Source organism: Aythya ferina (genome assembly GCF_964211825.1).
Source record: "Aythya ferina genome assembly, chromosome: 6".
Classification (NCBI taxonomy): domain Eukaryota; kingdom Metazoa; phylum Chordata; class Aves; order Anseriformes; family Anatidae; genus Aythya; species Aythya ferina.
In genome coordinates, this window is record NC_140303.1 from 41,568,257 (window position 1) to 41,595,203 (window position 26,947).

The 26,947-nt window shown below is 35.6% G+C and overlaps 1 protein-coding gene across 4 annotated transcripts in view; it reads left to right on the top strand.

Moving 5' to 3' along the window:
* Positions 1–26,947, top strand: part of PKP4 (plakophilin 4) — an 88,639-nt gene that overhangs the window by 50,319 nt on the left and 11,373 nt on the right. For 2 of the 4 annotated variants that reach the window (XM_084524072.1, XM_084524075.1), the window contains 9 exons: positions 857–988; positions 1,147–1,337; positions 2,073–2,625; positions 4,751–4,942; positions 6,511–6,731; positions 9,545–9,673; positions 13,770–13,983; positions 24,741–24,924; positions 26,377–26,494. In XM_084524072.1, coding sequence (XP_084380198.1) covers positions 857–988; positions 1,147–1,337; positions 2,073–2,625; positions 4,751–4,942; positions 6,511–6,731; positions 9,545–9,673; positions 13,770–13,983; positions 24,741–24,924; positions 26,377–26,494 — 1,934 coding nt within the window. The remainder of the gene's footprint in view (positions 1–856; positions 989–1,146; positions 1,338–2,072; positions 2,626–4,750; positions 4,943–6,510; positions 6,732–9,544; positions 9,674–13,769; positions 13,984–24,740; positions 24,925–26,376; positions 26,495–26,947) is intronic. The other 2 variants (XM_084524074.1, XM_084524073.1) reach the window with 2 other exon arrangements.

The window sequence follows — 26,947 nt, forward strand, 5'->3', positions numbered from 1 at the left end:
TAGACCATTGCTTCTTTCCATGTTATTTTTGGTTTCTCATCTAGTTGCATTCATGTATTTCTTCAGTAAGAATTTACATATTTGGTGTTCCAGATGTAATCCATATTTCCTACTGCATCTCTTCTTCATCAGTGTAAGTGTATCATGACAGTTGAATAACAATTGAATATTTCTGTCGATATAACTTTGATTCAGTTTGCTCTTTGGTCTCCTCATCTTTGCCCTTATATTTGTATTGGGTCTGTATTTGTACCACCACAATATTCTAGACTGTACAACTTTTTCCTTTCTTCATAATACTGTTGTGATGTCTCCTTTGCCTTCTCTTATGAGGCTTTCCTTTGTTATCTGTAAATTTCAGCTAATATTCTTATATCTAATGTTAGCGTAAGAGTGGTTAAAAAAAGTGAGCATTCGGATAGTAACACATGAAATACAGAATTCATAACATTTGCAGCAACTTCTTTTGCTGATACAAAAATAAGATTGGAATTCAACTCAAACTTTTGCTTACAAAGTTCTCAAGATAATAGGTGACAAGTGACAAAAATTCTCTGTTCCATAATGTTTCTACTCTGCAAAGTGTATTTACTAGATAGCCAATTACATTTTAATTAAAATAAGTTGGACAGCACATCTAAACACTGAGAATTGTAGAGCTATATCAAAATTTCAAACAAGGTTCTCAGACACGAATATGAAAGTTCTTTTAGTTTGGTAGATGGGACCTACAGTCTACCAGTAGACTGTATTTGCATTGGAAGTAATTTCTTTGGTAGCATGTGTGAGAATTATTGAGTTTGCAGGAGAATTGCATGTGAAGTAGTGCATTTATCATCCTAATGTATTTTTTCAGATCCTCCGGCCACCAGTGTAAACAAACCCCCAGTGTCAGAGAGCGTTCATACCAATGCCTATCACGTTACGACAGAGCCAGTACAAGGGAACCTTTACTCACCGGAACAGACATCTCTCCATGAAAGTGAGGGTCTGTTGTATGCATTTTAAATATTAGAATACATTTCTATATTGACTGTATTAAAATGTAATATAATTAATAATGCAACAAATAGCAATGTTCTGTACTATTTTATTTTCCTACTGTTATGCAGTACTTTTATTCTTACGTTGGCTTCATATCTACAGGGTCTGTAGGTAACTCGAGAAGTTCAACACAAATGAATTCTTATTCTGACAGTGGTTACCAGGAAGTAAGCAGTTTCCATAACAGCCAAAACTTGAACAAATCAGAAAACAGACAACAGCATTCCCTTATCGGAACCACTAATAACCATTTGGTGAGAAGCTCACGAGCTGAAGGGCAGACTTCAGTCCAGGTACACTTGAAATACTACATCTTATTTTTTGTCTATTTTGCCTGTGTATATAACACAGTTTTAAAGACAATAAATGTATAGCTGGACCTACCCTTTTTTGCCTTAACACCTTCACTGATTAGAAAGTGGAAATGGCTTGCAGCTGAGGTTAAAAAAAAAAAAAAACAACTTCTGAAGACTTCAGAGTGCACAGTATACTGTTGATGTATAGGATCAGCAAAGCATCACTCGTGATTGTTTCAGTTGTGATGCTTGTGAAAATCTTATCAATTTTGCCAATATGCAAACATGGTGCTTAAAGAAAGATGGTATTTGTGTTCCTGTACCTTGTACTGTTTCTAGCCTTTTCCCCCCTCCTTTTTCATTAATCAGAATGATATTAAGACAGTTATTGAATAAACTTTATTAGCTTATACTAAAATTTAATACTATTTCTGAATTTTCAAAATAGTAACTCTTCTTATTAGAATGGTGAGGAAAGAAAGCATTAGTACATATTAACATAGACAAATAGGAATGAGGAATTTCTTTCGTGTGTGAAGAAATTCTGTCTAGAAAAAAAAGTTATTTTCAGGGGGACTTGAAGGAATGACTTTAAGGATAAAAGCTATTCTTCAGCTGCTGGTATATATTGTTAATTTGTGTATATTTCTTGTTGCTTTCCCTGTCTTACAGGAGAAAATTATCTACTATATGATAAAAACTGATCAATGTTTTGGTTTTCTTTTTCAACAGCCTTCAGTTGCTACCAACCGAGCCATGAGACGTGTCAGTTCAGTCCCATCCAGAGCACAGTCTCCCTCTTATGTGGTCAGCACAGGTGTTTCCCCTTCAAGGGGGTCGCTGCGAACATCTCTGGGTAGTGGGTATGGTTCTCCATCAGTTGCTGAGCAAAGATCCCTTACTTCTCATGCATATTCATCCACTACTCTGCCAGTACAGCGGGCAGCATCTCCCTATGCTGCACAGAGACCTGCTTCCCCAGTAGCAGTGCGACGGATTGGTTCTATGACATCTAGACAGACGGCAAATCCCAATGGCGGGACTTCTCAATACCAAACGTCAGCGAGAGTTGGTTCTCCTCTTGCACTTGCTGATGTACAAACCAGAGTCGCTTCTCCATCACAAACCCAACTGGGATCTTCTTCCCCAAAGCGTTCTGGCATGACTGCGGTTCCACAGCATTTGGGAACAACACTGCAAAGAACGATGCATGACATTGAACAATTTGGACAGCAGTATGATATATATGAGAGAATGGTCCCTCCACGTCCAGATAGCCTTACAGGTTAGTAAAAAGGTAAAGACTCAGTTTAAAACTCGTTACATACCTAAAACACTGTAGAAAGCCAGTAGTGTGGTACTAGTTTTAAGGATGAAATGTAGCAGTAGAATGTAATTGTGGTGGATTTCGTAAATACGTATCAATATGGTATATGTATGGTATAAATATGTATATGTATGGTATATGTATGTATAAATATGGTATCAATACCATAAGTTCACAGTGAATACCACCTTTCTCTCCAATTACTAGATTGCTAGCCATGCATTAAATTAAATTGTATGTTTTAGGGTTTATGTGGCTAAGTGAAATTCTGAGTCTCCCAAACAGGAGCATTTCAGTAATTTGAAGATAAAGTATATTTACATGTATGTGCAGATTATACACACAGTAAAAGATACTAGGCTGGGACTAGTTTTATGTCTATGAGTTTGCTAAAATAGGTAATGTAGTACTATTGAATTTTAGTCTTTTTGTCTAATAATTCTAAGTTATCTCAAAGTATGTTAACTTTGAGGGTAACAACATAGGGTAACCATTGTAATATTGTCTTAAAATAAAGTCCTAAAGGTAGAATATATTCATCTGAGAGGCAGGTCTTAATAAGATGCAGTTACTACATGTTTTAAGTTCTGTGTGTGTTGCTGTGTTTGTTCTGACCTTCACCTAAAGAGGCACAGACAAAGGTGATCTTGCAGTTAGGACTGCATGTTCTCTAGAGCAGAGACTGCAATGTCTGTTTTTTCTTCTAAACTATTATACTTCACACAAACCCAAAATATTCTTATTTCCCAGCAAAGGGAATAAAGTGTATTCTCCCCAGCTTCCATTTGCAAGGCTTAATAATCTACCAGTTTACTAGAGGGAAAATATCAGTTTGACATAAATGACAATTTAGTAGTTAATATTGATGCAGTCCAGTGGACTGCATAATTTGTGATGTAACAGCAAACCTGTACTCTTAAAATATTTTTAAGGTACTTTACAAATATCAGTGTTTGAGAATATTATTTTGCCTAAACAAGTGAACTGATATAGTTTAGGGAAAAAAAAGTTACTGGGGTAAATCAGTGATACAGAAACAGATGTTTTACGTTTAATGTATCTTTAGTATTAGGAAAGTAATCAATAACTGTGGAAGTAAAGCTTAGCATCTTATTTTGTAGCCATTTGCTACAGGAAAGTTGCAGTGGTATGACTTTAGTGTGCTGTATGTCACAAACCAAGTAAGCATCCCTTATTGTTATAAAAAACTTTTTTTTTCCTGGTATAAATTACTTACTGTGTTTCTTTAGGAGAACAGTTTAAGACAACATCTGAAATCATAACCTTATATTTGAACTCTTTTCTTAGAGGAAATTGGGATCCAGGGGAAAGGTTATTAATGTTGCAGCCTTTAGTTTATCCAAAACTCTTCCCTGCTACATAAGCTGGAGGAGAGGATGGATCTAGCACTGCAAAAGCTGTAGCAGGAAGTCCACTGCTGAGGAAATTAAGTTAAATGCAGCAGAGGTAAGACAAGTGGAACTCAAGATAGACAGCTAAAAAACAAGGTGAAAAAAAAGTTTCATATAGTTGCTGCAGAACCGTCTGTGTGTGTGTGTACACATATACATAGATAATACATATCATGATCTATTTAAACTTTTATAAAAAAACATTTCTCCACCTGCTTAAGTCTCTGCTACCACTACCAAGAAGGCTTTTGTTCTTACTGCTATATATTATTTAATTTTCAAGATTACGACCCCACTTGTACCCACTTTCACAACTGGATTTCTGTCAGATTCACAATTTACCTTGTCAGTGCTAATTCTGTGAATGCGTGTGCTGACTTAGCTTTTGTTTAATGTTTTAGACTTTTAACTGTACATGCTACCAGAAAGAATGAGTTGGAAAACTTAGTCATCATATTATGGAGAAAACCTTTTATCAAGGGAATGCAGCTTTGTTAGTGAACCTTTCAGTATGGATCATTTAACAATGGAAAGAAGTTTGAGGAAGAAATCTTTGTAACTCTAACTGTTATACACTTTTTCTTGGCTAAAATAAGAAAGATACAACCGTTGCTGGTTTATTATTTTTGCTGGTATGGGTCATGTACATATTTACCTCTTCTTGGTTTCAGGCCTGAGGAGTTCATATGCTAGTCAACACAGTCAACTAGGACAAGAATTACGATCAGCTATATCTCCTGATTTGCACATCACCCCTATATATGAAGGCAGAACTTACTACAGTCCTGTGTACCGTAGTCCAAATCATGGAACAATTGAGCTCCACCAGGGATCCCAGTCAGCGTTATATCGGACAGGGTCAGGTAGGTAAAGGGCTTAGAAAGCTCTTCCATGGGCTGTGTGCCAAAGTCGTGCTTGATTTTGTGGTGGAGCTTCTCTAGGACCTGTGGCATAAAGGAGATACGTAGTTCCAATTAAAAATGAGAAACTATATACTATAAATCAATAGAGATAGAAATGAAGTTTGAAGGACTTAAAATAACCAGTAGGAATTAAAAAACTTTTGTGATGTTTTCAAGAAATACTTGGGGTACATGTCAGTGTAAGGTCAGGTTCAAAAGATTTTTTGATATCATGCACACAGGTACATCCAAGCAAAGAGTATTTCATGACAAATTGTTTTTGATTCCTTTTGCATTCTCTATGCATCAATTCTCTTACCATTTGAGCTCATGCTTTGTCATTTAATTCATCAGTACAGCATGATAGCTTGCACACCTGCACTACCTACTGCATCTTTCTCAGTAAAAATACTGTTTTTACCCTACTTCCTAGCAGAGGATAATGTTAAAATACTACATATGAAAATATAAGTGAAACTGAAATATTCCTCTAATGTTTGGTAGAATTCCTACTGATATATTTTGAAGTGCATAGGCATTAGATTAGTATTAGAACTGATTTCTGTAAAGAGAAATAGTTGATTAATGATTTGTGTACTGGAGTAATTTCTAAAAATTCTGGAAATAATGGACTGATAAAAACTAAGCAGCTCTCTGGAAATATTTAGAGAAGTGGGGTGCATCAAACACAGCATTCATAGCCGGTTGATGGAAGTGTTTGTTTCACTCAGCTTTGCATTTCTGTGGCCTCACCTTGAGTACTGTGTGCTGTTTTGGTGCCACAATGTAAGAAAGACATAAAACTATCAGAGAGCATCCAACAGAAGGCTATGAAGATGATGAACAGCTTTTGCAATTATGCTACTTTCTTTTCTACAACCTACAGTATAAAAATTATGTTTGTCCGTCTGTGCCAGTAAGGAAATATAACTAGAAACTTGAATTCTCTGTTTACTTGTCTACCTAATATTGGTTACTTTGGAAGAACAGAAGCTACCACAACAGCTCTGCTAAGTCAGGAAGATACATGTTCCTGTTTTTGAAACCACCATCTTAATACTTTGAAATCATCACTTACTAGTTTTTTTCAGGGAAAATGTGCATGCAGTTGGGAAAAGTAAGATCTAATACAAACTATATAATTTTTTGTTTAATTGTTTTTCCTTTTTATTTTTAGTACTGTTGGCAAGTTGAAGTTACTGTTGGTAATTAAATTTTATTATGCACCTTGAAAACATTTTGCATCCTAATTTCTCCTTAATGGCACAAGATGCATTTCTTTCTTTCAGTACTCAGGCAAGCTGGGGCATAAGCCAGGTTTCACCAAACTTTTATTTCTGCAACCAGCCTCTCTGTCTTCCCTGGGACGTTGAGTAATTATTCTCTTACATCTGATGGCAGCTTTTAACACTGAGCACTGTACACCTTTTTTAGACTGATTTTTTTCCTTACACTTTTAAACACATACTGTCTCTTCTCTTCAACAGACATTTGTTACCTAGTTTGTTTTAATACTGATTTTATACTAGGAGTTGGAAATCTGCAAAGATCATCCAGTCAGCGTAGCACACTCACATACCAAAGAAATAACTATGCTCTGAACACAACAGCTACCTATGCGGAACCCTACAGGTCAATGCAGTATCGACTGTCAGAGTCCAGTTATAACAGGCTGCAGCATGCAACGCCCGCTGATGATGGGACCACACGATCTCCATCCATAGACAGCATTCAGAAAGACCCCAGGCAAGTCCATTTGTGCTTTAATACAATAATTTTTAATACATTCCTTAAGTAAATATGGCACCTTTGTTGTCCATATTTCAGTTTTACAATGTTTAAATGGTCATGACTTATTTAGATGTAAAGATTTTGTTGAATAGCCAAAGTAATAAATCATTCTACTTTGTTACAGCAAGAAGAGTGACTTTTGTGCAGTTTTCTTCCGTGTTTATTTTCATTCAAGAGTTCTTACAAAAAGTACTTACAAATTTGATGAGAATTGACTGTATTATTCCAAATATTTTCTGTAACTTTACAGAGCCACTTGTAATACTGTAATAAGCTTTCTTTTTGTGGGAATGGGAAAATGCCAGGTTGTGAAAATTAGAAAGTAAGTACCTAATTTATTTAAATGAATTTTTCGAGAGCAGCCTGCTTACATTTCAAACTAATGTAAGTTTAAAAACATTATATAATGTACCACTTTGCAAAGCAAATACACATTCTTATTTTTAATGTAGTTACTGGTTTGAAATTGTAAATGTACGTACACAGCATGGGCATGTGACAAATGTAATATTACCACTACATTTCATTAGACACTCCATTCATTAAATCTTATATTTTAACACGGGAATATCAAAACCTAGTCTATGCAAACCTGGAGGGATTTATGGTACTATGTGTGTCTTCAGTATGGGTGATTGCTAGGAATTCCAGTCTGTCCTCAGATGGCCAGTTCATTGAGGCAGCTCTGTACCCTCCCTAGTCATGAAGGAGCATTATGCATTCTGGTGGTTTTTAGAAACAACTGAATGCAGAACACCTCGTGTATGGACTACATGGATATGGACTACAGTGATCTCTCAGGAGTCTTTGAGACAGAAACTTAGGACAACAGATCAGCTTTGCAAAGAGATAGCTATTAGCTATAGTCAGACTAAAAATGAAATCTTTTGTTTTCTTTTGTTTTCTTGGGTTACAGAAAGCTTATAGCTTCAGTCTGAAGAAAAGCTGAGAGAGCTGGGGCTGTTCGGCCTGGAGAAGAGAAGGCTCAGGGGTGACCTCATTGCAAACTTTCAGTACTTAAAGGGGGCTTAAAAAAAAAAAAAAAAAAAAAAAAAAAAAAGATGGATAATGACAGGACAAGGGGGAATGGTTTTAAACTAAAAGAGGGGAGATTTAGATTAGAGGTTAGGAGGAAATTCTTCACTCAGAGGGTGGTGAGGCATTGGCACAGGTTGCCTGGAGAGGTTGTGTTTGCCCCATCCCTGGAGGTGTTCAAGACCAGATGAGACCCTGGGTAACCTGATCTAGTGGGTGGCATCCCTGCCCAATGTAGAGGGAGGGGTTGGAACTAGAGGTTGGAACTTTAAGGTCCCTTCCAACCCAAGCCATTCTATGATTCTATGGTCTTACCTCTAATTTAGATCTACTAGCTGCATGCAGCTGCATGCCAGACTTCTTTTGGTATGGCTTACAAAAAGCTACTCTAAAAGCTACTTTACAATAGAGATGGTTCCTATTCATAACAAGGAACTTTTAAGAAATTGACGCAGTTTTTACTGTTTATACACTTTGTCTTTTGATTTCACAGTGGAATAGATGTACCTTAATCTGTTTCAGCCTCTAATTTGCATGTCATACCATTGCAGAAGTTAAGTTACTGTGTTATATCCTGAGACCAGGCTTTGGAAAGCATTGCTCTAGAATAAGAGTCAGAGAGCATTCTGAAAGCTACTGTTGTTTTTTTTTAAGAAAGGTAGTTTTCCATAAGGTCTTCCAGTCATTACTGAGAAGGAACAGGCTTCCTAGTGTCTGATCGTTGATGCCCCATGCCTGCCAGTGTTCAAGAGGCATTTAGATGATGCCTTCAGTAACGTGCTTTTATTTTTGCTAACCTTGAAGTGGTCAGGCAGATAGACTGGATGATCTTTATAGGTCCCTTTCAACTGAATTATTCAATTCTATCATTAGTAGGGAGAAATAAACCCGTAAGTTGTTGAGCAGTTCAAAGGAAACCCCTAACTGAACTTTTCTTTACTGGTGATTGAATTCTAGGGAGACCCATCATGCCAGGCTAACTTTAGCCTTTGAATAGCTATCTGAATACCCTTTTTGGAACACCAGTTTTTTCATTTGCTTAGGTTTTTGAGAACAGGAAAACTTAAATACTACTTTTCTTCTTAACCTTCCTTTACAGAAAGAAAATGGCACAACAAACATTAATGGCTTTTTTTCTAAATCTGAGAATTGGGCATGGATATGTTTAATGGGTTTTCCAGAATATGAGTACACAAAATCACGGTGTTTAAGGAAGGAGGTTTGATGAAAATTATTTTAAACTTACAGTCCTTAAGTAACTCAAATTTTTCAAGTTTTTTGTACCTGATGAACTTTTGACACTGCGCAGCTTTCGTTCAAGTATAATTGGCTTGAGACTAGGAAGACCATTGAACATTCAGAGAAAAAATGCTGTGTGGAAGAAATGCCCTTGAGCAGCATTGTTAAATGTGTATCAGTTGCACTATATATTTAAGTTTTGGGAGATTCATATATGTTGCAGTGTTTGGGTTAGTATCATTTTGGTGTGCGTATTTGTGTTGTCAATGAATAAAGTAATTGAAGAACATGGAATATAAAGTGTCATTTTCCAATAAGAAGATTAAAAGTTGATCTGACATAGCTATTCCAATATACCTGTTTTTCTTCCTGTCCCCAATACTCCAGAACAAAAACAAATTGTAAAACACTTATGATGCTCTAGTAATTCCACTTAGTAAATAAGCATACATTTACAACAAATGTCTTCCCTTGAATATGTTCACCTAATGAAGGGAGTTTGCTTGGCGAGATCCAGAACTGCCTGAAGTCATTCACATGCTTCAACACCAGTTCCCATCGGTTCAGGCGAATGCAGCCGCCTACCTTCAGCACCTGTGCTTCGGAGATAACAAAGTAAAAACAGAGGTACTGTACTGAGTGTGTTTCTGTTTCTGGGGGAACTATAAGCTAAAAGAGCAACTAAACCTCTCATCTCTGTTTTTGTATTTTCATCATACCATGATATTCTGGATTTTTTGTGTTTCTGTTTATACTAGATGTATGTTCATATTGAAGTGCATAGATGTGTGTGATGGAAGTTACGTGAAATTGTTTAACATTCAAGTTTTATAGTCTCAAAGTGCATAGGACATTTCTTGAAGCCTGTGTTCATGTAACCTGATCTCCATGGCTGGAGATTGAAGAAAAAGAAGTCTTGAAGGCCTTCCACTGTTTTTGATCAAGATAACTTAAGGAATCACAGAGAATGAGTGAACCGTCAAGCAAAGAAAAGAAATCCAACCCTAGAAATATGCAGAGGATAGTATTTATGTCAATGTGGTGTGAAGAAAGGACACATTTGCGTGAAAATTCAGCTTATTGTTGAAATTTCTAGAAACTACTTGCATTTCACGAGCTGCTTTTTTTGCAGAGCAGCCATGAGCTATTTATCTGAAGGAGTTTGCTTTTTCATTCATATTATATGTGGGTGTTATCTGCTATTTTAATTATAAATATTATTTATGTCAATAAAATGCTGGTGCAACTTTTACAAGAAGCTAACTTAGCATTACTCACTGTTACTGAAGGGTGGATTAAAAGATGGTGGTTTTGATCTTCTGGTGAAGATCACAATGATCAGCAGATGTAGGCAGATTTATAGGTACTCTTGCTATTTTTAAGAGATAGGACTGCTCATTTCGGAATTCTTGGATTATTATCTGTGTATGTTCATCTATATGAGATCTTGTGTTTCTTCACTTTTTCTTTTCATTCTGCATTATGAAAAATCGATTTTGTTATGAAATTGAATCATGAAAAAATATGAAATGTCTGCTTTAATATTTCTTTTCAAAAGTGCACAAAACAAAAGCAATATGCCAAATTTTAAACTGTGCGATGTTAACTTTTTTATTATGTATGAAAGTGTCTTGTCCTCCTTAGCACTGGAAATATTTGAGATATCAGGTATGATAGATGTGTGGTACCATATATTCAAGCTCCTAAAGCCTTATCCAAAGAAAACATTATTTTTCTGATTTGGAAAGACAATGTATTACATCAGTCAGAGAGACAGCTGTAAATGTTGCCTGCCTTCCATTTAGAGTGTGGAATTTTGAAAAAGAAAATTAACCTTTTTCAAATAGGGAGGGTTTATTTATTGTCACTGTTACTTGCTTTGAATTAATCAGCTGTTAGAAATTCTTACAATTCTATGACAGAACAATTCTATGATAGGACAATTGTCTGGCTATAATAGTACGGAATAATATTTGTGTGCTTTTGGCAAATGAGGTTTTTATTAACATTTCCTGATGAGGTGGCTCTCAGTCTCTTAAGAAGCTGTATCCTGGGTTCAGATGGTGGATGGCATGTTTTAAAAGCATGATGGTATCTGCGGCAATAGGGAAGCTGCAGTTGACAAGGAGAATGTCCCCTTTCAAAGCAGAGGCCAGCAGGAGAGTATTTGCAGTGGGAAAGAATCATAATTGCTTTATTGCAAAGTTCAGTAAAGCATTACTTGAAGACTGCATTAACTTTGCATTTTTGTTAATTATTTAAATTTATAGTTTTATTGCTGTGATAAATACCAGATTAATTGCTAGACAACTAAGAGTATTAAAAGCCTGGCAAAATGAATTAAAATGCTTGCATTGCTAAAACCTGAAGGTAAGCATAAAATACTATTTATCAGGAGAAAAAAAAAAAAAAAAAAAAAAACACAAATTAACCATGAAACTACATAGAAGGAATAAATTACCCTTCCATGTAATGCATATCTGTCTGAATTTGTTTTTCCATAAATATATTCAGTACTGGTTTGTTAGTTCATGAATGTACCTTTTTTGTGAGTTCTGTTTTTGTTGTTTGTTTGGGTTTTTAATTTATAAATGGAATTGCCTGTTTAAACAAGCAGCAGCTGCTATATTTCAACATAGTTAATGACTCAGTAAAATAAAAATCTTAAGAATGGTTTTCCAGCTACAGTTTTATTTTTGGATTATGTACATAAAAACTGTATCTCATCAAATTTTGAGTACAGATTGGAAAAATAATACAGCTTTTGTGTCATTGATAACCTGCATCTGTATTATGGATGTGTAGTGTAAAGGTAATGTTTGATGTGCTGCTGTGTTGGCAGATGAGAAAGATTTAAATGAAAATTATAGGTAATTCTTACTTAAGTTACTTAGTAACATAGAAATAGGAATTATTTGCCTTAGAAGGGAATGACACTGTAAAAATACTTTATAGTATCCTGTATGTAGTCTGTATCAGATACATAAATGGTAAGATAATTTTCATGGTACTGTAGACTTCCTACCTACAGAAGTCTTGCCAGATGAATAACTTCAAGCGTTAAGCCTTTCAGTACAGGTTACGATAGCGGCTTTGCATGATTGATGAATGCCAGGATTTGTATGTTTGGGTTTTTTAATGTGTGCAGTAGATACACAGGGGTGTAAATAAATGTTTCCTTTTGAAAAATACTTTTTTTTTTTTTTTTTTTTTTCTAACAGAGATCTAAAAAATTTACAACTTACCAGTCTTTCATTTTCTTTCTTTTATTCTACTGATGTGATTTGACAGGAAAAAAACACATACACTGTTGGATTTCAATTCAACTTGCACTTCAGTTGTTGGTTTGTTTGTTGTTTTGTTTTAAGCCTCTTCAATGTGTTTGCTTTTAGGAGTGTAGATAACGATATTAAACATTTTGATTTCCAATGCCATTTCCTAAGAATGTAACAGAGAAGGTGCTATTTTTCATAGCATCAAATTAGCAAGATTTGGCTAAATCTCTTTTCACTGCGAGTTACTTTATTTGCCTTGTGTTATGGCCAGTAAGACTGAACTTTTAAAGCCAAAAATCCTTGAAAGCTTGTACACATTAATATATTTCAAATGGCCTTGTGGCTTGCCAAACTAATCAGTATACAGGTTAGAACAGAAAATGAGCATTTTAAAAGTACTTTTATGCTGATCTAGAAAATCCCCAGGACTGTTGTTTTACATCTCTTGTAACTGTTCAGCCCAGAACCACATCCTGGATTAGCAAAGTGTTAGGCATGATGGCCTATTTCTTTTCTGCCTGTGACTTCCTTCTAAGGCAGCAGCAGGTATGTGTTTTATTGAGAGATTCTGTGCCAGCTTCATTAGGTGTATTCTGTGGATAGCATGGCATAAAAGTTATTGTGCTGTGCAAAAATAATACCAGGTTATAATAGATCAATCCAATAGCTCATATAATTGCAAAATATCTCATTTTTAGAACAGTTAAAATATTTTAGTAGCCCTTGGATGTTGATTTTTAAAATAATGTTAATCTTAAAAGAAGTGCAACTTAGCTATCTCTTTTAAAAAGGTTTTTAATTCAGTAAAATGTTACAGAACTCTAGAATATTTCAATCTTTTATCACTTCTGGGATTGATTTTGAACAAAGAAAAACACTACACAGAAACAAGATCTCAAAAGACTGCTAGAATTTATTTTTAAAACAAAGAATAAATATAATTAAGCTGTTTAAAGCAAACAATATAAATATTTCTGTTTGTTTTAAGAGTTTTTTTCAACTGTAGAGTAGACTTTTACAAAGAGCTTCAGGTATGCCCATAGGACTTCACATACGCTAATTTTAAACTGAATTTATTTATTGTGTGATTAAGTGTAAGAATTGGCACTTAAATCTTTGCAACTCTTCATATATGCTATCCCTTAAAAAGATATTTTGAGGTATAGAAAATTAGTTTAAAAAAATGATTACTACAAAACAGAAATTTAACAGTAACAATCCTCTGAACACAACAAATGATTGAAAATGTCTGTCAACTTTTTCTACAAGGGTGTGAGTGATTCACAGATTTTCATTACAGCATTACAGTTATTTAGATTTACCAGTAATATTTCATGTTGATGTAGAATAGAATATTCTGTTCTTATAAAAACAAAAGTCTTTTTAATCCATAGAGTGAAATCCATTAAATCAGTGGGTGCTGATGTGTCCATCGTTCCATTTTTCAGGTATGTAGGCTAGGAGGAATCAAGCACCTGGTTGATCTCTTGGATCACAGAGTCCTGGAAGTTCAGAAGAATGCTTGTGGTGCACTGAGAAATCTTGTTTATGGAAAGTCTACTGATGAAAACAAAATAGCAATGAAGAACGTTGGTGGGATACCTGCACTTTTACGACTGCTAAGAAAATCTGTTGATGCAGAAATAAAAGAGCTTGTAACAGGTAAGTTTTTAATATAGACCAGTGCAGAACTGTAATACAGACTATGTTTCTGAAGTGGGCGAGACTTTGAAATAATTGGTAAGTGACTGGAATTGTGCCTATTGTCCGGATTTTTATTTGCACATTAGTATTTTGTCAATACAAAACCACTTATTTGGTTACTGACAGTTAAAATCATAGCAAAGCAGTACAAGTGAATCCCGAGGTTATTGCACCAAAGTTCCACTTAGGGTAAATTTTGCCCCGTTATGATTCGCCCAAATACATAGCTATGTTTTGAATCGATATTTCTTTATTTGCTCCTAAACTTAATTTTATTACATGCTTTTTTTTTTTTAATCAGATGCTGAGAATAATTTTAAATAAGATCTCGTAGAAGTCAAAAGATGGACCCAAACTGTTTGTGTGTGTTTAAATTACAGACAGACAAGTGGAAATATGTAAATTTTGGAAGCCTTTCAGTGCCCAGGTTGTTAGTAGGGTCATGCAAGTGACTGTGTGTACACCCTCATCTCTTGATTGTGAGGTAGCAAATTTAGATTATATCCTATGAACCTGCTTGGCACTTAGTGCAGGCAAAAAGTACAGAAATAATAAATGACTTGAATGATCCCTCATTTGATTTTGCTAAGCCACTGTGCTTAACTATTTACTTAAACACTAAGCAAAGCTGCACAAGAGTGTTCAAGTTAAAAGTAAGAGAGATCTTATTCTGGGAACTTGTCCAAGTTGTTTTCTTGCTTAGGAAAGCTATCAAGTAGCAAAAGGTCTCTGTATCCAAATCATTCATATGCAGCCTTTTTTCCTTAACATTTGTTTTTATTTTTGAATTTAAGATTACCCTGCTACCGAGAATTGAAAAGCTGCAGCTTAAGTCTATTCCTTAAAAATAATTATGTAAATGAAATATTTAAAAGTAAAATTATACGTTAGCTGCCTTGTCTGCTCTACAGAATTTATGCTTTATGCATCTAAATCACATGTACTTGTAAGGTGTTAGGGATACTTCCACAGATAAAGACAAAGTAAAATTGTAAAATTTTTAATTATAGAGGGTATTTAGTTACTATCTAAAAACAAAACAAAAACAAACAAACAAACAAACAAACAAAAACTCTACTGTTACTTTTCAAAAAAAAAAGCACATCATCTCTAAGTAAAAAGAGTTTTCAAATGTGAATGGTATTCACATTTTGATGACTTTTTTAAAAGTTGACTTACTTTTTGATGCACAGATTTTTATTTTTTATCCAACTACAGTAAAATTTTAAGTTTTGACCAAATTGTTTTCTGCTTACCTTGGTGGCATTGACTTCTGTTAGAGTTATACCAATGCTGATTGCTTTATAAAAATCCAGAGCTGACTTTTTTGTAAACAGCAATATAAAGAATTATAAGAGATTCAATGACTATTTGCTTAATAATAATTTAAAAGAAAAATGCACACACCTCCACCTATGGTAGAACCAAACTAGCAAACCACACCCCAGTTACTGTGTTCCCAGTTTAAGATAATGTAAGTACAGATAAATGAATATCAATCTACAGCACTAGAAACATTGTAAATCTGATTTCTAGTTTAAATTTAGCATTATTCATTCCAGCTGTAGCTTTTCCACCACTTTCATAAAAATTGATTTTCCATTGTAGTATTTCTGAAGGAAGATGCTTTTCTTTCTACTGAGGGTGGTCTTAGCAAATTAATTGTATCTTCATTATTACAAGTACCAGTTAGTGAGCAACCATTGTCTTTCAAACATAACAGAAGAATCTGGTGTCATTGCATGTGAAATCCATCCAGTTTAGTTTAATATGAAGTTAGATCGATGAAACTTTATTATTGCAGATAAGTGAAATTATAATGAATCTTGCAATCTATATAGATATTTTTCACATGAATGCATTTGTATAAGATTTCTGAGAAATTGTTTGACAAAATAAAGTTTTAGCCTAAAATTATTTGGGAACATATCCTGAAGATTAAGTATCTGAATTTTGAAAAGCTGAGAAAGAGGGGTAAGGGAGGGGGGAGGTGGTAAGTGCAAAAGCATGTTTTGAGGAGTTAGAAAACGGTAGGAATACCAGGGCCTGTATTTAATTAACAGTAACTGAAATGACAAGATTGAAATTATACATAGAGAGAAAGAAGTGGAAGCTGAATAGAAAAACATATGAAAAATATAGAAAGTATAATTGCAAAAACATAAGAATTTTAAGAGGAAAGCTAGTTACCTTCTTAATGGCTATAGATTATTTTGAAAATAAAATGTGCAAAATCACTTCATAGTCACAAAAATGAACTAATACTTTTAAAAATACCTTTTTCTTTAAGTTGGACTTTGAAATGCTTTGGATCACATTAACTCTTTACTGAGCTTACTCTATTTGTGTGCAGTTTCCATAGCTGCTGGAGCATGGGAGCCTTGCTCTCCTGTGCTCTGCTGTCAGAGACCCCTTTAAAAGGGAAACAACTCCTTTTTGCTAATTGCATCATATTTCATTAGATATTTAGCGCGAGATCTTTCTCAAGGCTACTGTTTCTCTTGTTCCAGCACAACTTCAGCAGTAGGCAGCAGAAGTATTGTTGGGGCCTTCTTGATTGTGTGCAAGAGCTCCATTCCCTAGCAAGTGACATGAAGGATGTACACTGATTTATTCTGTCTGGGTATGTTTTTACTTTGCAGTAGGCCAGTACAGCCTGGAATTAATCTGTGACTTTCAGGAACTCATGTCTTGCAAAAGTTAAACAAATTAACTTTTAAAAAGTTAAAAAAAGTTAACTTGTAAAAGTTAAAAAAAGCAGAAAACTGTGTAAGAGATAGAAAATCAAAATACACATGCTTTGGACCCAGGTGCAATTTCTCATAATCAAGTCTACAATCAAGAGACCCTAGGACGCAGACCTTTAATTTGTTAAAATCTGAGAAACATTGGTGCTCTCCTTTAGTGCAAGTTTTCCAAAGAAAGTGAGTCAAATGCCTATCTTACTAGTAGTTTTTTGATTTTTCATTGGATCTTCACCAGCAGAGATGTGCTGTAAACCATTCCCTCCCCAAAGACTTCTGATCCACTCTTAGTAGTGGCTAGTTTTCTGTCAGGCTTTCACCCTGGAAGGTCAAGCAAGAACCAGCACTGACCTTGGGGGAGCAGTAGGATTTCATAGCTGGAAGTTAGGAAGAATGAGCATGAATTCCAGCAGCAGCTGATCACTAGCTTAGCTGTATGGTAAAGGTCTGTCTATAAGGCCTGTCTGTACAGGGGAAAGAGGTTGTTGTTGATGGTCCTGGCAATTCTTCATGGTGTATATTACATCAAATCAGTGCTGCATCAGCCAGTTCAGTTTAGAAATGCTGTTTTATGTCCAGCAACATGGTCTTTTATATTCAGCGTCATCTTTCTGAGAGATTGCATTCTTGCAATAGTTGACAACTGTGCCTTGTAGCTTGTGTATATTTGGAAAAGGGACCTCAGGTTCTGCAGTCCAGGCAGCCTGAGGTAACTTTCCAGGAGGTACAGAAATAGCTGCAACTCTCGTACAAGTTTGCAAACTAAGCAGTCTGTGAAATGGATATTGTTGACTTTCACAACTTCCATTATACTGTAATATTTACCTCTGTTCTATTCTGTATACCATCCAAAGTACTTGGTGATCAACTGTGTAAAAACTGCAGAGGTAGAAGAATATGATCATCCATGTTCAGCAGAGGACCTAGAAGCCAGTGCAGCTGCTGAAGAACTCTGTTGCCTGTTTGGTTAACACTACGTGGTGTGAGCAGCTGCAGTGTAATTCTTAGCAGTAAACTCTTCTGGGGTCTTAAAAGTCTGGATTAAAACACCGAGATTCAAAATCAAAACAAAACATGAAAAAGGTGTGGCTGGTTGCAGAGTCAAAACAAAAGTCTTTGCCTCTGGTATTTCCAGGGTCCCACAGATAGTTGAGGGTGCCCCCCGCCCAACACCTCAAAAGCCAAAGCTGTTCAAATAGGAATGACCAAACCAGTTTTCTGTCTCTGATTCAGAAATTTCATCTGCAGCTTTTTTTTCCTAACCATGACTCAAGCTTGACTTTAAACAGCTAATGCTAGACTAGAGACATAGGCATCATTATGCATTGATGTCCTAATGAAATAGCAGCTTTAACACATGCCTTTCACATATTCTCTGAATTAGGTAACAAATTAAGCTTTGAAGAGCTACATAGGGAATTTTCTGAACTGAGCAATTATTTTAAAATCCTATTACAGTTGCTGAACTGACATCAGTAATACAACCAATTCAACGGTGAACCTGTGACCTGTAGATACTGAATCAGAGAGAAAGTTGGGCTTACTTATGCTGGAAACTTCATTGCTGTCTATTGCAAAAGACAGTTTTGTCATCTGAAAACACTGCCACAGGTCCAAGTCCAGAAGGATTGTGAATAAATATCAAAAGATTGGGGTTCGAATTAAATGATCTTTAAGGTCCCCTCTAACACAAGCCATTCTATGATTCTACGATTTTGTACGTCAACTGTTCATATACAATTGTCTTAATATTTTTCCCTTAGAAGGAAATATAAAAGGCGAGGGGATGGTAGGAGATATTTCCAATGTATAGAGTTCTCTTAGCTAAGAAGCATTGCTACCATGTCATCCAAGGGAATGCTTTCAGCTAATGAGCATTTGTAGAGAAAGTAAATGAAAAAGCCCTAGACTTGTGCTGTTGCAATGCCAGTCTTTTTCCATACCGTAGTGCAGGAGATAGATTAATGCATGTATTAATCTGAGAGTGGAGTTTCAAATATGATTAATTTTAATTATACGGATGACCATCAGTTTGAATGCTGGAATGTGTTGCTCCGGAATGATCCAATATGTACACTACTTCTAGTGTTTTCATTGTTGTAATTGTAAAGTTCAGATAGATAAATGTTTCTTTTTTCATATCAGGATATTTTGAGTCTCAATTTCAGTCTTACTTGATGTGTGATGTAACAGTAGCATTATGAATTTCACATCTGAGATGGCTTAGATTCATTACTGATAAGCATATATTGAATCTCTGGGAGCTTCCATCAATTTGTACTGGGTAGTCACATAACCTCTCGTGCCAGGATTCATAATTGCAATCGAGAACATCAGATTGACTAAAGTAATGACTCTTTTTATTTTTTTTTCTGAAGGAATACTCAAGGTATCAGAAATAATTGTCCATATAATTTTCTTGAAAGGTGTGTGACATAGAGGCATATCTTTTAACAATAACGTAAGATATACTTCTTTTATGTCAGCGTAGTGGAAAAGTGAATGTTAGTGTTGATTTAATTTGCACTGAAATAGAAATTAATAGATAGCTAATATTTGCAAAGAACAATAGCTTTGGGCATGCAACCTTTCCAAACTCAGATTACAGAAGGTACGTGCTATAATAACACAGATCTGTTCTTTTTTCTTCTTTTACTACAACTGATTATAGGCCACATCTTGACCCTTGAAGGTCTAAATTAGTATGCTCTCTCCCATACATTACAGCGCCAAGTGAGCTATTTCACAGCTGTTGCTAGGTCATGAGTTTCAGTATACTCTCTTGAGCCCAGTTTAGATTCTGCTAATCACAGGTCCATCTTCCTACACATACTTTGCTTTCATGCATTCCACCCAAGAGCATTATGTGCAGCAAGCAGCATATAGAGAAACACTGTTAATATTTGGTGTATTGAAAGAACAGTTCTTCAAAAATAACTTCCCCCCAGTTGAAAGTATCTTGTGGAAATTCATGAAAATTTGGGATTTTTTCGGTATTTCTGTAATCTGTCTACATGCAACAGGATTTGATTTTCATGTAGATGAGGTTCTCAACTTTATCAGACTACATATTTTCATTTCCTGAGTAGGATTATTTTGGATGATGTTCAAGAAATGTAAATTTAGCACAGTCCTCATTGAGAGCTGCAAGGATCAGAATTACAGGCTGCAAAAATAGAGCAGACAATCCATTTTCAAAAAGGGAAGACAAAAAGCCCCACATTTCATTAGAACTACAGAAGCTTTTTCATATGGCATTCTAAACTCTCCTGCAAAGCTTTCTGATATTTTTTTTCCTGGTACTGTTACTGCTGATTTCCTTCCTCCGTTAAGAATTACCCAATGCTGATCTCTTGAACTTCAGCCCAGTTTTCTCAGGTTTTCCTCACATCAAGAGAATGTCAAGCACAAATAGTGGCTTGTGATTTTTCTTCTGTGTTTTGTAGTATGTTCACAGACTAAGCAAGAAACACGAGGCCTGCTGAAGCAATCAGTTGAATTACAAACCAAAGTGTAACATGAGTAGCGGCAAAAGTCCCTCTCCTTCCAACCCCAGAGATGCTAGGGACAGTAGAGATCCGTTTAGGTAGGTAAGTAGACTTAGCACTCCTTTTGCTACACAGGATCATTTGTGAATGGGATGTTCACCAGTGTCCCAGAATAATGAAACTGGCAGCTAATAGCTGTTGAAAAATCAATCAAAACAGTTAAATATTTTTCCATGTACCTTCACAACAATGACAAATAAAAAGGCACTTTATTTAAATGACATACAGAATTTTACTGTAACACTAGAAGTATCTTATACCTTTCCTTAATACAACATTGTACCAGCTCCCACCACCATCTTTCTTGTGTTTGAATGGAAACTTCCCAAATTATAACTGCCTTTCCCTTCAGGGTTTGTTTCTAATAAGACCTAAATTTGGTCCAAAATCTCTTAAAAACAAACATCCTATAATAAGACTGTTCTCGTTATTAAAATGAAGATTAAAAGGCTATGTAAGACACATTTTTGGTTTGTAAAATAAATAGCTGAAAACTGCTCCCAAATTACCAAATGGAACATCCTGATGAGAGCTCTTGCCTGCAGATAATGAACATAGGGATAATAAATTATTAATGATCTGATCAATCTACCTCCTTAAGAGTTAGCTTCTGGGCAAGTTTTAACTTAGTTACTCAGTGGTGCTCTAGTGATTTGGTCTTTGATCAATCCCAGGATAATTCTCATGGAAAAGTTAATATTTGCAAGTCTAACAGTCTTCTGGATGGATGGAGTTTAGGAAGGTCCTTTACTTAGTCTTTTCCGTCTGTGCCAGTGCATACACATGAAGAAAAGAGGATGTTGGAGGCTCCCTTCCAATTTCTTAGCAAGCACCTGAGTTGTACTGTTCCTCTGAAGGCAAAGCAGGGTGGATATGCCGTGTCCCTTATGAGTCTGCTGCAGCTGACTGCACTGGGCTCATGATCCCTGGATACGTAGCATATCATCTTCTGTTGCCTTGGTATTTCAAACAGTTCTCAGCTGTTCAGCGTTTTCACAATCTGTGTGTTAGCCAGTAAGGAAGGCAAGTGCCTTATACTTGGCAAGGCTGAGAGATTTACATCTTATTTGAATAACCATACATTAAGGATGACTTGTAAGTAATAGTAATAATTAATTAATTAAGTAATAATTTTTAGAAAGTACTTACTTGTAAGTAAGTAATGACTTTTAAGTAAGGACACCTAGTGGGCCACTAAGATGATTAGAGGGTTAGAGTATCTCTCCTGTGCAGAAAGGTCGAGGAAACTGGGCTTGTTTAGCTTGGAGAAGAGAAGGCTCTGGGGAGACCTAATTGCAGCCTTCCAGTACTTGAAGGGAGCATACAAACAGGAGGGGGAATGCCTGTTTACATGTGTTGGTAGTGATAAGACAAGGGGGAATGGTTTTAAACTACGACGGGAGATTCAGGTTGGAAATTAGGAGGAAATTTTTCACTCAGAGGGTGGAGAGGCACTGGAATGGCTTGGACAGGGAGGTTGTGGATGCCCCATCCCTGGAGGCATTCAAGACCAGGCTTGATGCAGCTCTGGGCAGCCTGCTCTAGTGGTTGGCAACCCTGCCCAGAGCAGGGGGATTGAAACTAGATAATCTTTAAGGTCCTTTTCAACCCAGGCCATTCTATGATTAATGTTTTCAAAGCTCAGGCACGTAAAATCAAATATGATGTTTTCCCATATGCGTTAGGTAACTAACAGTAGTCTGAGACTCAAAATAAACTTTTTATCTTACATAACTTTCTTTAAGAGCAAATGTTTGGGGGAAACCAAAACTGGGGCTAGTGAAGGGTTTATCTGAGATTTATTTTCTAGTTTGAATCAAGAACTGCATGAAGTATGGCCTCAAAAACTTAAAACTATAAGCCAGTGAAGCATTTAGGTTGTTCACTGTTAGTTATCAGTTACGTTCTTTAGTGAGGATATACAGTCACAGCTTTATGAAATGAAATTTGATGTGTATAGAAATAGCTTGCTTTATGTAAAGTTGAAACTGAAGGATAAGTAATAACTGAAGTAAATTTAAATAACCTAAGCCTATTTTGAGTGTGCAAATGTGATGCAGCACAAATGTTGATGAGGCTCACTCAAGAGACACAACAAAATTACTACAAAAAAAGAATCTTTCATAAAATACCACACAACAAATTCCAGCTCCTGGGGGAGCTGATCACAACAGATCCATTTCAAAGGCACATTCTGCTTTCCATTGAAGCAACAGCAGTCAAATAAATATGTTTTGGTTTTAGAAAAGGCAGCTGGGAGGTTTTTGAAGATGCTTTGTATGATAAATGCTCACAAGAACCAATCTTAGCCTAACTGCCACAAAGTCTGGTCTAGGTAGGTTGAGTTGTTGAAGAAAGTTACGTTATGCAGGAACAGCGAAGTTAACTTCCACATTCTTCAGACTTTCAAGTTATCTTTGTATGTTGGCTAAACCACAAAGAGAGGAATCTCTAGGAATTATGTATTTTGACTGCCTATGTCACAACTAGATACTGAAAGACAGTCATAAATCTCCTCTGGAATATATCCACCCCCCTTACGTGTTTTTCTGAAGAGAAAAAGGCAGGCTGTTTTACAGAAATACTTTTCCTTCTTTTGTGTGGCTGTATTCAAAGCTTTTGCTGTTTTGCAGACATTTGTTTTTATAAACTTTTATAATTTTTACTGTTTTGTCCCCCCATAATTTGTTTCAGAGGAAACTAAATGTTTGAGATCTAGTCAAACTGAAAATTAACCATATGGTTTATAGTAGCAATTGTAGTGGGCTATTGAGAAAATGCTATTTAATGTCTCTGCTGAGTGTACACAGCTATGCAACTTTACAATTAGAAAAATATTGCATGTGAGGAAAATACTGAGAGTTTTTCATGAAAGATATCACCTGTGCCTGGTGAGAATTTAGATGAATTTCAAGTTGTGTTTCATGATGACAATGAAGATTAGATTATTGGAAATGTGTATGCATGTCAGATCTAATAATTTGTATCTGAACGTCTTACAGGAAGACTGTGTAAAAAGGTAGGAAACTATAGAATTCTGCCTGAGGGTAAAAGATTGATAGTATTCAATTCATTTGGTTAGTTGAATGTGTAACACTTGAGACCTCTTGCTATGGTTTTCAAGAAGAAACTTTCTGTAGGATTTTTATATTAGGCTTTGGAAGTTCAGTTCCACATTAAGTATCTAATAGCCCAGACGTACAATGCGAGAACGCAGTAATTCATTGCAGGTCAGCAAAACCATTTTCCCCCTTCCACTGTTCATTTTGCAGTCCTTTCTGGATACTATCTTTCCAGGTTCCTCCTAATATAGAATAATGTCATGTCACACACTTGGGACCTTGTCTTGAAACTTTACTGGCAACCACCCATCTGCCAGTATCTTCTCTACCATTTTCTGAGATTTTTTCCACAAGATCTTATGTTTGCAAGACAGTAATGAGCTTTCAGCCATGATGTCCATAGACTTGGTTTCTTCTCACTTCATTTTTGCTCTTGTATTCCTATGAATACCTTTAAATCGTTATTTCTGCATAGGAATCTGAAGAGATTTCAGTCCTAAATGCTCTCTCTTAAGAATATTGCCAAATCTCTCCTATATTGCCTTTTAACTTCAATCTCCCAGTTTCTTATAAATGAGGATAATAATTTTTCTTCTCCCTCCCAAACCTCATTCTTAAAGGCTTATTGAAGACTCACCCTTTGGAAATCAGATGTTCATGCCTTTTTTACACAAACTTGTAGTGATTTGGCATTTTGCCTGGCCAACTACAAAAAGACAAATTTCTCTTCCCATTGCAGATAGTCAGTATAGGAATCCTCTTTAGATAACTAAGAAAGATACTAGCATTAGAAAGAGAAGCTCAAGGCACATATGTTTCAGGAAAACGGAAAGGTGTTTTGCAAGTGAAATGAGTTTGTATGCTTGTAGGGAATATTCCTCTAGATTTCTGTAGTGCATTGAGGACTTACTCTGCTCCTGACAGGAGAGGATGAGCTGTACCTAAGGAAAGGAAGGAAGAAGGGAACATCTGTCAATCAGTGGATGTTTCTGTTGAGTATTTTTCCTTAAGAAAAAGGAGAGTATTTATTCATTAATATGCATGTTTTCCTTCTCAGTATAGTGGGAGACTTGAAGAGTTTACACGCTTGCCAGACAGACAGAGTAAAGGTTACTGAATACGTAATAACCTGCATATGAGGACATTTTATTTCAGACTGTGAAGTGAGTCTTAATGGCAGCTTTGTTGACCACTTACTGACTGTTACTGTTAGAATAACATTAAAATTGCATTGCAGACTAAATGCATAGGTAAATAATCTTTCTCCTGTTAAAAGCAAAGTCTTTTAAGTTGTTAATGTTGCTTTGTATTTGTTTACCAAGTCTTTTCTAACTTGACAACAATGGAAATCTTTTCTTAAGGGGTTCTCTGGAACTTGTCTTCATGTGATGCAGTGAAGATGACAATCATTAGAGATGCTTTGTCAACACTAACAAACACTGTGATAGTGCCACATTCTGGATGGAACAGTTCTTCGTTTGATGATGATCATAAAATTAAATTTCAGACTTCCCTAGTTCTACGCAATACTACAGGATGCCTGAGGTAATTTGCTGTTATAGAAGAGTATTGCTCTTTTTATGGAGTAATTGTGTTATCCAACAGGTCATTTTATATTTTAAATTTTAAGACAAACTAGCTGTTGTGTTCTATAAATTCAATTTAGTTCTATCATTCAGGCAACTGTCATATATGTATTTTCTCTGTTAGAATATGAAAAGTACAAAGTTAGTCACTGAAAGATGTTAATTATAATGGCTAGTAGTCAAATTTTTGGCAGTTTTCTATATACATTGCAAACAATCATGGCACTTTTCCCCCATTACTGCAATTTTTGCATTGTGTGCACACCTCATTAATTTTATTCAGGAAAAACAGTGTGAATTTGGCGATTTTTTAATACTGTATACATCTAAAAATAGTATATGTATATGTACAAGTAAAGAAATGTTCAACTAATCCCTTTGTGGATTTCTTAAACAGCAATAAGACTAATAAAATATGAAACTAAAACATCTGAAAAGAGAATTGAAAGACCAACAGTAGTATATGAGCTGTTCCTGTTTGTTTGTAGGTTTGCTTATTATTTCAATATATTACATTTCAAACTGTCTTCTATTAAACAGCATATTAAAGCCATTGTGTTTAAGTAGAAGCACAAAAATTGTTTTTATTTGCTGGTAACCATTCTATATTCCTGAATATTTTTATAAGTTACTTTTTTTATTTGTTGGGTTATTTTTCAAGACCACAAGTTTCACACTGCTTTTGAACATACAGTGATAGTATGATGTCTAGAGGATACAATACCAGCACAATGTCTGGAGAATACACACCTCCACAGACAGGCACTGTGACTTTTTTTTTTATTATTTTTTATTAGCAATAGTACTAGTTTCAGCGTGCATTTAATCACTATATAAAGTTCAGGTTTTGCAATGTGGTTGCTTTGCAGGCAAATAATTGTCAGCACACACTTTTACTTATTCTAAAGCACACTTTTCCTTCCCCTATACCTTACTTTATGCTTCTGTCTATATATCAGTATTACAAATGTTAAATGACACTGCAACCATGGAACAGCAGATCAGTGAATGGATCCAATTTTAAGAAGTAGTAGCAAAGGGTATTTTTAACAAAAACAAGCTCAACCACCTATACCAGAGCATACAAGCCACAAGTTTGTGTTAGTACGACAGAGAGGGCTTGGAATGGAAAAGTCTGTGAGAAAGGGCTTCTACTCGTGGCTTGTTTTGTCAACGAGTCAATTCTGTCTTGAAATTACAGGTTTGAATCATTTTCATTTTTTATAAACATTCAGGTGGGGTGGGTTGCTGCACCAACTAGAGAAGTTAAAAGCAAGCATATATTTATTATTATTTTATTAAAAAAAAAAAAAAAAAAAACACGCAAGCTTCTGCAAAGTATCTGGTAAAATTATTGCACGTATGTCTATCTGTGAATACACTGTGTTCATTTGTCATTTCAACCCTTTAGGAATCTAAGTTCTGCAGGTGAAGAAGCCCGGAAACAGATGAGGTCATGCGAAGGGCTGGTTGATTCACTGCTGTATGTGATCCACACATGTGTGAACACATCAGACTATGACAGCAAGGTGTGTGCATGTTTCATCTAAGTGATTTTTTGTGCTGAGCCGTATGTCTGATTTGATCTTTTGAGGTTTTTGTACTATAATTCCTCACTGTGATGTGTTTCAGACAGTCTTCTCTCCCAACCCTAATTTAATGATGCACAATCAAATTTTGTTGCATAATGCGGTTTAATTTGTTCTGTACTTTTCATTTTTGTCAGTGTTGACGTATTCATTCTTTAATAATAAGCTCTTGTGCTTTGTATTTTCAGGATACTTAAAATAAGCCACCAGAGTAGAGATGACTGTTAGAGTTTTCACTTTCGAGAATATCAGGAGATATATTGCAGTTTTCCCAAAGAAGCAGATGTAGCAATGCCCAAGGCCCAGAATTAGAATTTGGTGCTTGTGTTTCAAATGCCTTTTCACCTGTACTTAATTTAGTTTGCTTTATCGCTATTTCAGAAAGCAACAGGT